The sequence below is a fragment of the Elephantulus edwardii genome, unplaced genomic scaffold (assembly GCF_000299155.1).
Source record: "Elephantulus edwardii isolate Elephantulus edwardi_28Jun2011 unplaced genomic scaffold, EleEdw1.0 scaffold00138, whole genome shotgun sequence".
NCBI classification, from domain to species: Eukaryota; Metazoa; Chordata; class Mammalia; order Macroscelidea; family Macroscelididae; genus Elephantulus; species Elephantulus edwardii.
Window position 1 is genome coordinate 966,416 of NW_006399888.1, and position 17,729 is coordinate 984,144.

Sequence of the window (17,729 nt, forward strand, 5' to 3'; positions counted from 1 at the left end):
GGGAGGGGGGTAGAAGTGGATGGGTATCCTGGTAGATGGTGGAGCAGGGAAATAAGTGGGTAAAGACGCATGTGAGAAAGGCAGGGACAACACTGACACTAAAGTTACCTCCGCAATAAGGGATATACCTTTAACTTGCTGGTCTGTCTGATACTTCTCTAAATCTGAACATTCACATTTAGACAGACTAGGAAGAAGGATTGGCCATCCACTTCTGAAATAGCAGGCCTCTGAAAACCCTATGTACAACAGAACACATGTAGATAACAGAAAAGGCAAAGGAGGTTGAGTTTTCAAGTATGGAAATACAAAGGAAGAGGAACGGTTGTAAGCAGACACTGGTGATTGGGACATGGAATGTGAGAACCATGAATGTAGGAAAATTAGATATTGTTAAGGAAGAAATGGAACGCCTAAATATCGACATACTAGGCATTGGTGAGATGAGATGGACTGGCATGGGGCATTTTGAGTCGGATGACCATATGATATATTACTCTGGAGATGAAAAGGTGAGGAAAAATGGAGTTGCTTTCATAGTTAAAAAAGTCATTGCTAGATCCATCTTGAAGTACAATATTGTCAGTGACAGGATAATATCTATACGCATACAAGGAAGTCCAGTGAATACCACTATCATTCAAATATATGCACCAACAACCAGAGCCAAGGAAGAGGAGATCAAAATTAGTAATTGTTAAATGAAGGAATGATACAATTCAGTTATATTAACTCCTGGATGCCAAAAGAACTGTTTCCTACTGGGAGTCCTTAGATATCTCTGTGTGTGACCTTATTAAATGTCACATAAAATAATGTTACTTATTCTCAGAAAGATACTCAAAGGAATGTACATTAAAATTATCATTCATTTTTCAGATAGCCTCAGGTTGAACTTATATAAAGCCTGTCTCTGGACTGACCTCAGCTGGAGGAGTCTTAAGACTTTTACCTCAGCTAAGCCCCAGCCACTCAAGTGGGCTCTGGTCTTCTTTTAAAGGAAGGAAGAACAAATAGGTTTTATTTTCACACAAGTTGACACATCATCTTATTTTTCATTCTAATTTGTGTTTTTACCTGTACAAAATTAGAGTAATTTTCTCATTACCTCATTTCACCAAATTAGAATAATTTTCTCATTACTCAGTTTACATACAAGCAGATAGTCTTTCATTCATTTTTTCCTTTTAATTTTTTTATAAATTGTAAAATATCTTTTATAAAGAAATGAAAATAGTTTCATATTTTGAAGTCTTTATGTGACTCATTGCTCCAGAAAATGCTAAAAATTATATTTAATGGCACTTTAATAATTTGATGTCTAAGAACAAGTTGGAGTCCCTTCTCCTTTTTTAGTACCATTAACTACTGGCAATAATTACATTGCAAATAGACCTCACTGGCTACACGATTGCCACTGCCCAAAGCTAGTAACATGAAGTATTGGCTATATGTCTATTCCTCATATGTGATTATTAAGTGTGTCTGTAGGAAATGATCGTCTGCTATTACAGGTACAAGGCATAGGTTTTAAGTATGTAGAAAAAAAATACTGTACCGTAGTTTTCTCTTAGGCCATTGAAGAATTAAAAAATGATTTTTGTCAGTATTACAGAAAAACAAGTCAAATGTGAAATAATTTAGTCTTTGTTTTGTAAACTGTTGCCTTTCAGAGAGTTTTCTCAAAGGGAAATTGTCCTTTACTAAAGTTTCACTAATATGCATGTGTTATTACACAGAGGCTATAGATAGCGCTTTCTAGATGCCTGCAGATGTGCAATTCAGTTTTTCTACCTAATAATTTAGTCATATTTATAAGATTTAGAAAATATTATTTTATGAATAATTTAATGTAAATCTGCTTACTGAAGCTTGAAAAGTGTGTTTACTATAACTAGAATATAGATTATAAAAATACTGTATACAAATTAATATAATTGATTATTATAATGATATAATAACTAATATTTGATTGTATGCAGTATCATAAATTAGCTTGTTTTTAAAAATTGATTTCCTAACAGACTTGGATAAAAAAATTTTCTTTTAACCTTGTTAGTTCCTTTTGAGTCACTTGAACTCATAGCGACCCTAAGTACAATAGCTCTGAACCCTGCTCTATCTTGAGCCAACCTGCCTCTGACACACCTAGCCCCATGACTCCAGTCACCGAGTCAGTCCATCTCATCCAGGGTCTTCCGCTTTTGCACTGTCCATCAACCCTTGCAAGCATTATGTCCCTCTTGTAAAATATCTTGACCGTCCAGTTATCCACCCTTTTAAAAAAAATACTAATTATGTTATTTAAGTATGGTATCAATAAATTACTATGAGACGCAGTAGAGTGGACATGCTTCACGTTTAGTTAAACTGCTGTTAAGTGCCATTGAATCAACTGCAATCAAAGTGCCCTTATGGACAATGGAGCTGAACCATACCTTGTCCTGCACCATCCTCATCATCCCTAATATACTCGAGCCCGTTGATGTAGTCACTGGGTCTAGCCCTCCCATGCCTTTCACCTAAAATTAATAGGTGAACTTAATAAGGAAATTAGAATATACCAGTGTGGGCAATAATCTTAAACAAATTCTACACAATTTTAGAGGCTATTGAGAGGAATGTGTGACATGAAGGTGGTAGTATCATGTTGGTGGCTTGTTCTAATCTCTTCTGCCCACACTAACAGGCATTCATGGAGCTGTTTTGTAATGCTCATCATTTGTGTGCTTCGAAGATTAGGGTAGCCATTATCCCACCCTTAAAAAGCTAGGCTTGGATGGTGTTGTACAAACTTCTTTTCTCTTTGTCTTGTTATTTCTTGGACATTCCTCTTACTGTAAGAGTCCAGCAGGGTTGACTGGTTTACTTGCACCTCAGCCCCTGATGGGTCGATACTGTTGAACTGAATACAACACCAGTAAGTGCTGCAGCCCTGCTTATGAATGAACTGCAGAAACAGTGAGTGACACTTGTGCTCAATTAATGGAAGCATTGCTTTGTGTTGACTTAATTTCTCCCTGTTTTTATAGTTTTGACATGTGTCCAAATAATTGCTCAGGCCGAGGAGAATGTAAGGTTAATAACAGCAGCAGCACAGTTCAGTGTGAATGTGCTGAAAACTGGAAAGGCGAAGCGTGCGATATTCCTTACTGTGCACATAACTGTGGGTTTCCTCATCGTGGCGTCTGCAATTCAAGTGACGTCAGAGGGTGCTCCTGCTTCCCACAGTGGCAAGGTAGGAGTCTCCCAGTTTTCTTTTCCCTTTTTTTTTTTAACTTGTAGTGTCCCGTCAAATCGGATCTGACTGGCACAGGAGGAAATTGCCCTTCCTTCTCCAGCAGAGCATCTGGTGGATTTGATTTTCCTTTTACGTTATACAATGCTCCCAGTTGAATAAGTGCTAGATTGATTTTATTCTTAACACATATATGCTATATATATTAATCACCTACTGTTGTTGTTGTTAGATGCCATCAAGTTGAGTATGACTTATAGTGACTTATAAACAAAAGATCTGAACTCAGTTCTATCCTGTGCCATCCTCACACTTTCTGACACACAAGAGCCCACTGCAAGCAGTCACTGTCTCAATCCACCTAGTTGAAGTTGTCCTTCTCCAGGGAATAGTCCTTTCTAGCAACATGCCCAAAGTATGTGAGGTGAAGCCTCATCATTCTTGCCTCCAAAGAGCACTCTGGCTGCACCCTCTCCACGACATATCTGTTTGTTCTTTTGGCTGCCCATGGGATGTTCAGTGCTCTTCTCCAACACCACAGCTCAAAGGTGTCAACTCTTTTTCTGTCATCCTTATTCATTGTCCAGCTCTCAGATGCATAGCAAGTAATCAGAAAGACCATGGCCTGAATCAGATGCACTTTAGTCCTCTGACATTATTACTCCTCAGTAATCACCTACTAGGTGGCATTCAAACTTTCATGTATCTTTATTCAGGTTTTTGTAAATATTTCCATTTCAAAAATAAGGGATTGGGTTCTCTTTAGCATTGTAGAGGGGTTTAACAGTCTTTGCAACTCAGTTATGAAAATTGGAGAACTCTGTGTCGGCTATAAGAGGGGTTGGCAGAGAACCACTCCAAGAGGTGGGAGGAGATTTAACAATACAGTTTCCTCAGAAAACTTTTCTAAGTTCATAGACAATTACATTAGAATTGTTCCTGTTGTTGTTATGTACCTTAGATATGATTGTGACTCATATTGACCCTGTGAACAACTTGCACCATTCTCGTGGTCTCTTGATATGCTCAGACCCATTGGTAGAAGTCAGAAATGAGGAATTTGTTAAAGTGAAAGATGACAGCTATATTGATTTAGTGATTTTCTTTGCACAATTACCCCTTTTGTTTTGAAGAAATCATAGTTGTTTGCATGCTTTTAAATTTAAGCTGTTTTCTGCTTGTCCTTCCTAATAGTTTGTTGGCTGAGGAGTTAAATAATTGAAGTATTTGAGTACATATTACTGTGTAAACATTACAGCAGAAGCCAAGCTTCTCAAGAATGACTTACCTCGCTTGCATCTGTTTTTTTTTTGCTTGCCAGAATATGTAGAGTTTATTTTATTATTCTCATGGTTAGTGCTTACTCTTTATCTCTAAAAACTAGTAATTCTTCTGCTTACTCTTTCTGGAGAGCTGCTTAAGCAAGTGCTTCACAACTAAGAAACATTATATTGAATGGGGTCCCCCTCCTCATTGCAAAGTATGTGATTTTGAACTTTATTAGGGATTGACCTTGGTCATCCAGCTTTAGCAAAATTGAGAGCACAAATGAAAAGGATTTGTTTGATATTTCCATGGTAAGGGAAAGACTAAGTAGTCTTCCAATGTTGTTACATTTAGAATATTACAGCTTTAAATGCAATGTTTTTAAAGCTGCCTTTTGTGAACCTATTTATGTTATTAGGTCCTGGATGTTCAATTCCTGTACCAGCTAACCAGTCATTTTGGACTCGAGAGGAATATTCTAACCTGAAGCTTCCCAGAGCATCTCACAAAGCTGTGGTCCATGGAAATATAATGTGGATTGTTGGAGGATACATGTTCAACCACTCAGATTTTAACATGGTTCTAGCGTAAGTTTAAAATATTGTGAGAAACTTAGATCTCTCTTTTGAAAATATGCATAAAAAAAAGAGGGACTAATCTGTCATTGCACCACCTGAAGAAAATCCCTGTTAATGTCTTAGTACATGTCTTCTGGATTTTTAGGACATTTGCTTAGTTTTTAAAACTACAAACTACAAACAGTTCATTGTCATGATGAGCAAAAATGATATATTTTTTTTAATTTTTATTTAGGGGCACGTGTGTTTGTGTGTGTGTGTGTATTTTCTGTATAAAATAAGAGGTTACTTTATCCACAGTTGACATTCACATAGGTCAAGTGATTTGCAGTCATAGTTTTGATATTATCATTACAGCTTTGAATAGATTTTGCTGGTGAACATTGTGCTTGTGTCTAACGCTTTGCAGAGATCAGCATTCATTTGCTAGTAGCATGCACCTCTCTTTTAAAAGAAGAATGTGTTGTTTCTAGGAAATTATTTATGGAGGTTAACTTCTGAAAGACTTTATGAAAACTTAATCATGCTAACTTTGTAACCCAGACGTTTTTCTCTAAGCTGATTTCCATTAGTAATAGTTACTTAAAACAATAAAACAATTTTAAAGGTTTCTATAAAGATAACAGTGATGGCATGTTGTGTTGTTAAGCACCATCGAGTTGTAGACGACTCATAGTGACCCTATGAACAGAAGACCTGAACACTTGTATAACTTTCATTTCTCCAAATTCATAGGGTTTCCAGAGGCAAGCTATTTTGGAAGTAGATGCCACTCCTGCTTCCAAGCTTGTTTTAATTGGGGAGCTCCACCAAACATTGTCCACCATGGGTAACCATTATCATGTTTGACACATCAACATCAGTGTCATAGTGTTTACCATCACAGCAACCTCTGTTCAGCAAATGGACAGACCAATGCTATACCACTGAGAAGAATGTTTGACCAAAAACAGTTAAAATCAGGCCTGAGGGCCGCAGATTAAAATCACCTACCTTTGGCTTGGTAGTATCACAAGGCCAATAGAGCTCTCTCGTTGTTATTATTGTTGTTACGTGCTGTCAAGTTGTAGACAACTCATACTGACCCTATGAACAAAAGACCTGAACAGTGATGTTCAGTAATGGCGTAGTTTCTGAATTAAATCCTTGACAATGTCAATCTTTTGTCCATTTAGCATGATACTGTTTATTGGCTCATTTCTAATGATTTTCTTCTTCTTATCATGATTCATCCTGAAGGCTTTTGGTCTTTAAATTTCATCATTAAGTGTCTCAGATCTTCAAAATTGTGCCATCTACTTATCAAAAGTTGTTAAGTAGTCTTCCTCCAATCCTGATGTTGTGCTTCTTATAATCTAGCCTCTTGGATTACTTGTTCAGTGTATAGCTGGAATAAACATGAAGAAAGAATACAGTCCTAACATATACCATTTCTGACTGTGTAGAATCCTCTGTTCTGTTTGAAAGACTGTTTCTTAGTCAAATTGCAGGTTCCACATGACTCACCATTTCTGCTCTGAAGTGTATACCCTAGAGAAGTGAAAACACAGAAACTTGTACACGAATATTCATAGCAGGATTATTAATAATAGCCAAAAAGTAACCCAGTTGGCCATCAGCTGATGAATGGATAAAATTAATAGCCACATAACAAATAACTCATTGTTATCAAGTCAGAACCAACTCATAGCTGACCCTCTAGCGGGTTTTCAGAGGCTATAAATTGCATGGGAGGAGATTGCTCCTCTCTCTCCCTCAGAGCAGCTGGTGGGTTTGAACTCCCTGCTTTGGACTGGCAGTTTCCTACCCACTAGGCCACCAGCGCTTCCTATATCTATATAGTGGAATATTACTTTGGTCAAAGGAATGGAGAACTAATAAGTAACCTTTAAAAGCAAGTTAATAAAGCCAGACATAAAAGCCAAACATTGTTTGATTCCATGTGTATCAAATTTCTGTAGTAGACAAATCTATTGCTCTGTTGTTGTTAAATGCTGTTGAGTCAAGCACAACTCTCATAGCTACCCTATGAACAAAAGATCTGAACTCTCTTTTATCCTGCGTCATCCTCACACTTCCTGACACCCAAGAGCCCATTGCAGTAGTCACAGTATCAGTCTACCTGGTTGAGGGTCTTCCTCTCCTACTCTGACCCTCTTCCCTTCCCAGCATCATGCCCTTCTCCAAGGAATAGCCCCTTCTAGGAATATGCCCATCATTCTTGCCTCCAAAGAGTACTCCACCTGCACCCTCTCCAAGACATACCTGTTTGTTCTCCTGGCCATCCATGAGATGTTCAGTGCTCTTCTCCAGCACCACAGTTTAAAAGGCATCAATTATTTTTCTGTCATCCTTATTTATTGTCCAGGTCTTGGATGCATAGCTAGTAATCAGAAAGACTATGGCCTGAATTAGACACACTTTAGTGAGGCACCACTCTTCAATACTTTGGAAAGGTTCCTAACTACAGATTTTCCCAGTGCAATGTGTCTCCTTATTTCTTGACTACTTGTATCAAGGGGTGTACATTCAAGAAAGATGAAGGTGTTGACAGTTTCCATTTCCTCTCCATCCATCGTGATACTGCGTATCGGTCCAGAGAAAGAGGAGAATGGGGAGTGACAGCCAATGAGGATGGCATTTCCTTTGGGATCATTGCGCAGTTCTGTAAATATATAAGAGTGAATTGTATGTGCATTATATCTGAGTATTAATATTATTAACATATTTTTTTCATACAATAAGCCAACCACAAAAGAGTACAAAGTGGCAGTGCTATGCATTTCCTTTTATATACAAAGCTCAAAAAGGGGCAAAAAAGTATTTTTGGAAGGGGAGAATAATTCAAAACAGTAGTGGAAAGAAAGGGAATTGGTTGAAAAAAGTATGAGAAAACTTTCCAAGTGATGAAATGTTCAAAATGTTACATTGGTGTAGATAATTGTCAAAACTCATGGAAGGAAAAAGTCTCTGCATCTTAATTGTACTAATTATATTTTAATTTAAAAATGGAGTCAGTTTTTACAAGAGGAGGCAGGCATTCAGTCATGTAGTATCTAGCTGTGAGTATTTGTCTGGGCATGAGAATGTAAACACCATATGCTTAGTTCCTGTTTGTCATCCTTTTCATCTTTATTTCCTAATACTTTGTGATTTCATTATCTCTCTTAATCCTTTTTTTCAATGTCTGGCCCTCTGACAGCCTAAATATTCTGTCTTCCACTAATCTTAATAGTCTTTGAACCTGAGGACCTGAGCACACAACACGGTCACTTTTTGCAAGCTGGAACCCACAGCCTGAGCTGAGTGTGAATTCTTCAGGAGAGTTGTCCCCCAGCGCCGACAGTGGCATAGTTAGCTCCAGTATCAAATTTTAGGTTGAATCTGTACAAGCCCTCTTTGCCTCCATTCTGCTGAGTGAAGAAGAGCTAACAGCCTCTGCTAGTTCTTTGCCAGACAACCTAGTCAATGCTTCCAACATTCTTTTAGGACTAGTCATGTCTCTCCAGGCCCCTCTACTTGAACCCAGCAGTTGCATGGTCACCTTCTAGACTGTTTTTGATAATGAAAACTCCTCTCATTTCCAAGCATCCTACTTCATGCCTTGTTGAAACCCCCTTAACTGACTGGTGTTCCGATTTGCCAGCTGCTGTTATTGCTCACTGCTGCCAGCTCGTAGCCTGCCCTTTTCTCTCGAGAAGTCCTCCAACAGATTGGTGCTGTCTTGCCAATAAATGCCTGAGAGGCCATTCCTGTTCCTGAGGACAGCCCCTGTAGGGTGACTACACATTCCAGCCTACCCAGATACTCTCTACTTTTAGCTCTGAAAATCTTACATCCTGGGAAACCCCTCTGTCTTGGGCTAACCAGACCTTTTCTAAAACTTGGAGGAATTGTCTGGGGGGAATAATTATGGAGAAGAATAATAAACAGTGACTGAAAGAAACATGTACACTGATTTGACGTATGTATATAGGTGGGTGGGTGTGGTTGTACATATACACACGCGTGCACACACAGAAGAATATCTGGAATAATGTTTACTAAGTGATTCCTTTTCGGGATGGAATGTAGAGTCATTTTTAAAACTTTCAGTTTTGAACTAGTTTTTTTCTTATTTATTACAGTCTTTATGATGAGTATGTGTGATTTTTTTAAATAATAGAGTAATATATTCCTTAAAAACATAATAAAAGTGAATATCCTGTTTATGTTAAATGTGACTAATGCTGTGTTGAGGAATTCTTTTTTTATTTTAAATATCTTTAAGTATATTCATACTGTGTGGAAGGAGGAGTAGCATCCACTTCCATAATAGCTTGCCTCCGGAAACCCTATGAACTTGGAGAGAGGATGAAAGGCACCCAAGCGTCAAGGACTCGCCTTCATAGGGTCGCTATGAGTCGTCTGCGACTCGACGGCACTTAACAACAACAACAACATATTCATTCTGTAATTGAAATGTCATAATAATATTTCTGCTATTTTAAAGATACTTTTTTATCAAGAAAAAGGAGAAAAGGAAAAGGAATTATTAGATATTTTCGTTTATTTAACTATCATCATTTAAGAAAAAGAAGTCATATTGAAAGTTCAAGTCCTTTGGATGTAATTAAACCTTGAGATGATGGTATTTAGCTTATGTGTAAAGAAATTTTGGGGACTTACTGGAAACTTCCAGTAGGTTTCATTTTCCAGAGGTGCATGTTTCCTAAGGTGACAGATGTAATGAATTTCTCTAACCTAGATTATATCAGAAACAAGTGACCATTTGGTTTAAAATTTGACTTGTTTGTTTTGTAGGTATGATCTCGCTTCCAGGGAGTGGCTTACCCTGAACCGTTCTGTGAACAATGTGGTGGTTAGATATGGTCATTCTTTGGCATTACACGAGGTAAAGTGTCTCTGCTCTGTACTAAGTAAAATATTGATGCTTCCCCCGCCCCCAGTTGTTATATTATGCAGTTGAAAAGCTATTCTGTGTTGACTTTTAATTAATTGGAGGAAATATATTTGTCATTGGGTGGTACTATGACTTTAAAAATTTTAAGTAAATTGGTACTGTGAAAGATTTTAGTGGATTCAGATCATATCTTGACTATTTTGATTATGGTGCTGTATATACTCTCAAATGAGAAAATGAGAGAAAGTTCTAACGAAGTATTAAAAAGATTGTTTATAATTAAATTTAATTTTTGCATTTTTTGTGTCTTTTCCCTAATAATTTACTGAAAGATGCATTTCGCCAACACTTAAGAATAGTATTAAAGTTTTAATTAATCCTTTGTTGCTCCTAGATGTTGTCTTTTCAATGTTTTCTTTTAATTCTATTTACCTTTTCCTCCCTAGAATAAAATTTATATGTACGGAGGAAAAATTGATGCCACAGGAAATGTGACCAATGAGTTGAGAGTGTTTCATATTCATAATGAATCCTGGGTGTTGTTGGCCCCGAAAGCAAAGGAGCAGTATGCTGTGGTTGGTCACTCTGCACACATTGTTAAATTGAAAAATGACCGCCTGGTCATGCTGGTCATCTTTGGTCACTGCCCTCTCTATGGATATATAAGCAGTGTGCAGGAATATGACTTGGGTAGGTATATTTTTTCCAGTGGGTGTTTTTTGAATGTTAAAGTTGAAACTTTTAATCTTACTGTTATGACTCTTTAGCAGAGTTCAGCCCAACCTTGTGCCAGTACTAGTCTTGAAGTTCAGTTAATGGTGTATTGATAAGTAAATTTAGATTAGTGATGATGCTTGTATATGGTATGTATATGTTTGCTAATGGTCATTTTGACAAGGAGCCTAAGATGACCCAAAATGCCCTGGGCATTGCAAATAACATTTACAAGGTAAACATAAGGAAATTGAGGTGGTTTTGTTTGTTTGTGTGTCTTAAATTTTTATTTTATATTGGCTTGCATGCAGAATTTGTATACATTGTGTTTCACACATTCCTTCATTCACGTTGTGTTTCATCTGTTCATTCCCATACATTATGTTTTATAAAATAAATCACCATTGATCTTTGCCCACCATTGCCCATCAGGTCCCCACTAGATCTCGCCTAATTTCTTCATCCTCTCTCTTCATCCACCAAACTCTGAGACCCCGTGATGTTCCCCTGTCCACCCTCACTCAGCCCCCCGCTTCCCTTCCCTTTCACCCCTTGGACTTCCATATACATCTTACTAGTTATCTTTCTATTTTTAAAATAATGGTCTTGTGCAGTATTTGTCCTTATGAAACCGAGTTAGTTCATGCAGCTTAATGTCCTCCAGCATAATGCTCTTTTTTCTAAATCATTGCTCCTTAGTGCTTCATGGTATTCCATCATGTGAATGTACCACAATTTCAAAATCTTGGGTTTTTTCCCCCAAAATCTTATTTGTTGGTGGACATTTGGGCTGTTTCTATGTTCTTGTGATTGTGAATATCGTCTCTATGAACATTGGTGTACAGATCTCCGTTTGTGTCTCAGTTCTAATTTACTCGGGGTATATTCCTAGCAGTGGAATAGCTGGGTCATATGGAATTTCTATGTTCAGCTTTTTGGGGAAATGCCAAACTGCCTTCCACAGTGGTGGCACCAACCCCACCAACAGTGTGTGAGAGTTCCAATCACTGCACATCCTCTCCAACATTAACTGTTTGCTGTCCATGATCTTAAACCTACTACACAGCCATAATAATCAAAACAGCATCCCACTGGTACTATTGCAGACACGTAGTTCATGGTACAGCACCCACCTACAATCAATTGCTTTTCAACAAGGAAACAAACCTGTCAAATGGGGAAACAACAGCCTCTTCAAGCAATGGTGCTGGCAAAACTGGACTGCTAATTGCAGAGAGCTGGAGCAGGATCCATACCTCACTCCATACACAGGGGTAAAACCCCAGACTATAAAGATCATAAGAGAAAAAATGGAATCAAACTTAGAAGGCCTAGCCTGTGGTAAAAATAGGCTGGCAAATAAACCCAGAAATGCACAAACAGGAGAGAATAACATTGATAAATTTAACCTTCTAAAGATTAAGTTCCTGTGCCCATCGAAACCTTTTTCCATAGGGTGGAAAGAAAGCCTACTTGACTGGCAAAAATCATTTGGCAGTACTATCTCAGACAAGGTCTCATAACGAAAGTTTATAAAAATAATACAGGACCTCCACAAGAAAAAGACTTACATAATTGGCAAAAGACATGGAAAGATTTTCCACAGAGGAAACATTCAAAAAGGCTGACAGACAAAGGAAGAAATGCTCAAAGTCACTGGCAATTAGAGAGATGGAAATCAATACCACTTACTCTAGTAGCAGTAGAAATTGAGATCACTATTCCACTACTTGGAATATACCCTGAGAAAATGAGAACTGAGGCACAAACTGAGATTTGCACACCAATGTTCGTAGAAAACTTTTTTAAGATGAGCTGAGTCTGTGTAATTAAAAAATAAGTGTAAACTTATTATATCAAGAAAATAAGTTGTGCCAAAATGTTTTTAGATCTTTGATTGCATAGTCCACGTATATAGTTGTTGCTTAATATCTTTTGAGTAACTATGAAAATATTTGGGAAAGCATGTCATCTTACTGAATATTTTTAAACTATACTTTTAAAATTTGGACACAATAAGAAATAAGAAATTTTAATACACCAGGCTTCTTCTCAAAGAGAATGGATGAGTAATATGTTGTCATGTGCCGTCAAATTGGAACCAGATCATAGCTGACCCTCCAGCGGGTTTTCAGAGGTTATAAATTGCACCGGAGGAGATTGCCCATCTTCTCTTGTGGAGCAGCTGGTGACTCTGGATGCTAAGTGGAATACAGGCATTTCAAATAAAGACCCAAAGTTAAACTCACTCAGAGTCAGCCTCTGGATGGTGTCTGTTTTGGAGCCTCTCCGTCTGTTTACATTTAGATTGAATAAGTCTGTTTCTCCCTAGGTTAACCATTTGTTTTCTTTGTACATTACCTTCATATACTTTGGAACTGAGTAACATTTTCACATCCTTTATAAATTAGCAAGTTTTATAAAATGTAGAATACTTCTTTTTTATCTTTTCAGTAATGTACAACAAATCTTTCTTGCAGCAAAAATGGTTTAAAACAAACAAGTAGTCTGAAGAAGAAATATTTGGATAGCTTTTTAGGGCTGGGTTCAGTGGGATGTAATTTCTCCTTAGTATGTCATTTTTTCCCTTTGGTTAAACTTTATTATATACATTGTTGTGGAATAGGAATACTAGCTGTAACTGTTAATTTGAGAAAGTAGCCCTAGAAAACTTAAGAGTGTAAGTAGCATTTTCTTATCTTGATTTAAGAGAAAAATAAAGCAAAATTCCTGTTATGCTTGACTCTTTAGCTATGTCTCTTTGTCATTAACTAGCATGGATGGCAATCTGAGTCTTTTCTGTTTAAGGTGATTCCTGCAGGACAGTAGACCAATGAAAAGGAACATTGAAACATTTACAAGATTGGAACTTAGCCACATGACTTTGTTCTTAGTTTTAGATGACTTTTTAGTAATTAATTTTTTAAAAGTATTACTTGTGCATAAAAATTTCTAGAGTGAAACCAAGTTGCAGATTTAGCCCACTGAGGGAAGCAATCACTCTGAAAGGAGGGCTCTCTTGTTTTGGTTTGTGTGGAATATGTGGTTGTTTTTTTTATTTAAGCCTCTTGTTTAGACTCAACATCACTTCCTAGAGGGCCTTTGTATTTAAAAGTTGGTTGGGCCCTTGGGCCTGTGGCCTAGTGTAATTATAATTTACAGGAACGTTCTTCTCAGTGGTGCAGCACTGGTCTGTCAGTTTGCTGTACTGAGGTAACCTGGAGTGGCTGCGATGCTGAACTCTGTGCCACTGGGGTGCTGAATGCCATAATGGTTATCCATGGTGCACGGTGTTTCATGGAATGCCCAGATTAAGACATGTTTGGAAGCAGGAGTGACATCCACTTCCTAAACAACATGCCTCTGGAAACTCTGAACTTTGAGAAATGACAATAGTTATAGAAAGACTTAACGTCTTTTGTTCATAGGGTCAATATGAGTCATGCTCGATTTGATGGCAGTCAGTAAAACAACAACTTGTGCATGTCAAGTCTCCTAAGGCTGTTTGCGGTTTTTGTTTTGTTTTGTTTTGTTTTAATTACTAGATGTGAGGATACTGCAGCATTTTCTTTTAATTGTTTTTTTGTTTTTTTCCAGAGAAGAACACGTGGAGTATATTACAAACCCAGGGTGCCCTTGTGCAAGGGGGCTATGGCCACAGCAGTGTTTACGACCCCAAGACCAAGGCCCTGTATGTCCATGGAGGCTACAAGGCTTTCAGTGCCAATAAATACCGGCTTGCAGATGACCTCTACAGATATGATGTGGACTCCAGGATGTGGTGTGTGGTCACTTATTTTGTGCTTTCATTCTTAAGTCTGAGTTCTGTAGAGGTAATTGGTAGGAAACTATTGGGCTATTTTTTTTAAAGCCTGGCAGATTGTTTTATTCAGCTAATATTTATTTTAGGGAGTTCTGGTGGCCTAGGTAAGGAACTTTGCTGCCAGTCCACAGGCATATGGTTCAAATCCACCAGCTGCTTCATGGGAGAAAGATGGACAGAATCCTCCACGTAATCTACTGCCTCTGAAAACTTAAGGGTCATGAGTCCATTCCAGTTTGATGATAAACAACAATATTTATTTTATTTCCACATTCTATAATTTTGTAGCAGGTGTCTTCTGGTTAGAAAATGCTGAGTGTTTTTTAACGGATTTTTTTTTTTAATTTTCACGTACTTAGTGTACCTGTAAAAGTTTTTCTCCTCATCATCATAAAGAATAAGTTTTGCTTAGTTGAGTTTGTGCACTTATTTATAATTTTAAAAAACATCCTTTTCAGTCCTTTTGTTGATAATCAACTTCTTATCGTTGAGATAGATTACCACTAAGTCATTGGAATCAGTTAGTTACCAGTTATTCCATCAAATCACCAGATTCTTTCTTTACATAACAATAAAAGCAAATGTCAGTAACCAGTAGAGGTTCCTCTGAAACACTTAACTCAAACTCAGCTCATTGCCATCAAGTTGAAACACACTCATAGCTGACCCTTCAGTAGGTCTTTCAGAGACTGGAAATAGCACAGGAGGAGATTGCCCATCTCTCTCCCATGGAGCAGCTGGTGGATTTGAACTGCCTGTCTTTGAATTAGTAGCATAAATGTCTACACAGCAGGCCACTAGAGCTCCTTCTGAACTATATAATAGTCTACAAATGAAAAGCTATGATCATTTAAACAAGTAAAAGACCAATTTAAATTGTGAAATAATGTGATTGTAATGATTACTTCCTCTTTTCATATTTTTCTCCCGTATTTGAGGCAGTGTTCTGGGTACCATTTTGTATTCTCTCATTTTAAAAATGTCATCATTATTTAGGGCCTATCTAATACTCTCCTGTGAGTATTCTTTTTTTTTTTTTCCTGTGAGTATTTTGTGTCCCATGTTTGGGGTCCAGTTTTGTCTTATTGATAGTGTTCTGTATAAGCTTCAGACTGCACTTTATTTCTACCCAGAAATTAAACTTATAGAATCACAGAATATGAACCTTTTTTTACATTGTATTTATACTTTGTATTTTCCACTAAGAACAAAGAATAATTGTATATGCAAATATCTGTAGCTTGTTTGTAATAAAAGCAACATAAACTACTTTTAAAAATTGCAGGGAAAGTTTTTACTATTAGGTCATAAAAACTAGTAAAGATAAAATAGCTGCAGGTCTGTCTGGCACATACACTCATACAGAACAGCATTTATTATTTTCAAATATGCTATAGTAAAAGAATACATTTCCATGCCTTGGGACTCAGTTGTTTAGGTCAGTTGTGGTAGAATATGAACATTTTAAGGCTGCGAATATGTTTTCCCAGAATCCTTATAATATGGCTTTAAGATTTCTTGTATATATTTCTTTGTTGTTGAGCAGTTCCTTACATAGAAAGAAACGTCTGGAAGTATTTGAACATATGGGTCTTAAATTATTACAATAATTGTGTTTGTATTATGGATGGAAAACATATATTCTTAAAAACTAACTGTGTGTTTATTATTTTTAAATAAACTCAAAAGGACCATTCTTAAGGACAGCCGGTTTTTCCGTTACTTGCATACAGCTGTGATTGTGAGTGGAACCATGCTGGTGTTTGGAGGAAACACACACAATGACACGTCCATGAGCCATGGTGCCAAATGCTTCTCTTCTGATTTCATGGCTTACGATATTGGTAAGCTTCCCAGAGCCATTCTGACTGCAGGAATCTTTTCTTTCATCTCTATGTGGCATTTTAAAATACTCTAAAAATATCACCAATTCAAAAATTGTCAGGTCGTCTGAAAGAGATCTGAATAGTTTGGGGTCGTCCCCCCCCCATTTGAGTAATATATATCTATTTAAAAGCAGTATTACACATTAAATTCTCTGAAATCATACCTCTTAGTTGCTTGAATATTATTTTTTAAGAATGACTTGGGCTGGCTGGGCTACCTTTGTTAACAGTGTCTTACCTACTAGTGCTGTGTAATTGCGACTGCCAGCATTGGTTATTTCATTACCTAGAAAGCTATTTTAGCATATATTCCTGTATGCTTTGGTATGAAATGTTAACACTTTGATGCAGTAACGTACTTTACCAGAAGAGGGCAGTATTTCTTTATAGAAAACAAGTACGATCATCAGGTGTTCCTTTTAAGACATTTACTTGCACCCACTGAGTTTATATAGTACAGATGGTGAGATGATGAAGTTACAGCCCTTGACCTCCTGGTAGGGGAAGCTAAGGAGTGAGCATCGTTATCACTGCAATCAGAGTGTTCCTGCCTCTCAGAGGAGGGTAGAGGAGCACCTGGGAGTACCTCTTAGTTCTGACTGGAGAGAGGAGCATGGTGAGAGAATGCCTTTTTGAGCAGAGACTAGTCTCTGAGAGACACTGAGAAGTTAGCAAGGGAACATTAGGTTGACGCAGGCAGAGGAAGCCCATGTACAGAGATAAAAGTGGTAGAGATCATGGGCAAATAATTGGGCCTGTGAGGAGTTAATTATGTCTGCACATTAGGGTGACGTGCCCTGACGTGATGCTTGAGGAGAAAACAGCTGTCAGATCATGGTGTGTGGACCCATAAAGAATCTTTCAGATGATTCACAGGTTCATATACATTGTGTCTTAGGAGAATCTCCTTAGTGGTATTGTCATAATTGAAACGGGATATGCCCATAATTAGAAGGCTCTTGCTGAAGTCCTGATGAGGTGATGAGGGCTTGAACCCAAACTGTGGAAATAGTAATGTGGGAAAAGAAATAAGGAGGTTTGAAAACTATTAGGAATTGAGGATTATTTGTTACGTGTTTTGAATGAGCGAAGAGGAGAGCATCTTGCCTGTTCCAGTACCTCATGTGGGTCATGGTAATTTTTTACCAAGCCTGGGCCTAGAAGTGAAGACACCGGATGAGGTGAAAAGTATACAGTGAGTGTTGACTGTTTCAATCAAGAAACATGCCCACAAGAAGTTCATAGTGACCCTGTGAACAACACATCTGAAGTTCACCCTATCATGAGGCACCATCCTCCTTGAACATGTTGTAATTAAAGG

The 17,729-nt window shown here is 37.6% G+C and overlaps 1 protein-coding gene across 1 annotated transcript in view; it reads left to right on the top strand.

Moving 5' to 3' along the window:
- The window catches only part of ATRN (attractin), a 158,354-nt gene that overhangs the window by 54,526 nt on the left and 86,099 nt on the right, over positions 1–17,729 (top strand). Inside the window, exons 5-10 of the mRNA XM_006894202.1 lie at positions 3,033–3,238; positions 4,923–5,091; positions 9,886–9,976; positions 10,432–10,675; positions 14,297–14,480; positions 16,212–16,366. Of these exons, the coding sequence (XP_006894264.1) occupies positions 3,033–3,238; positions 4,923–5,091; positions 9,886–9,976; positions 10,432–10,675; positions 14,297–14,480; positions 16,212–16,366 (1,049 nt within the window). The remainder of the gene's footprint in view (positions 1–3,032; positions 3,239–4,922; positions 5,092–9,885; positions 9,977–10,431; positions 10,676–14,296; positions 14,481–16,211; positions 16,367–17,729) is intronic.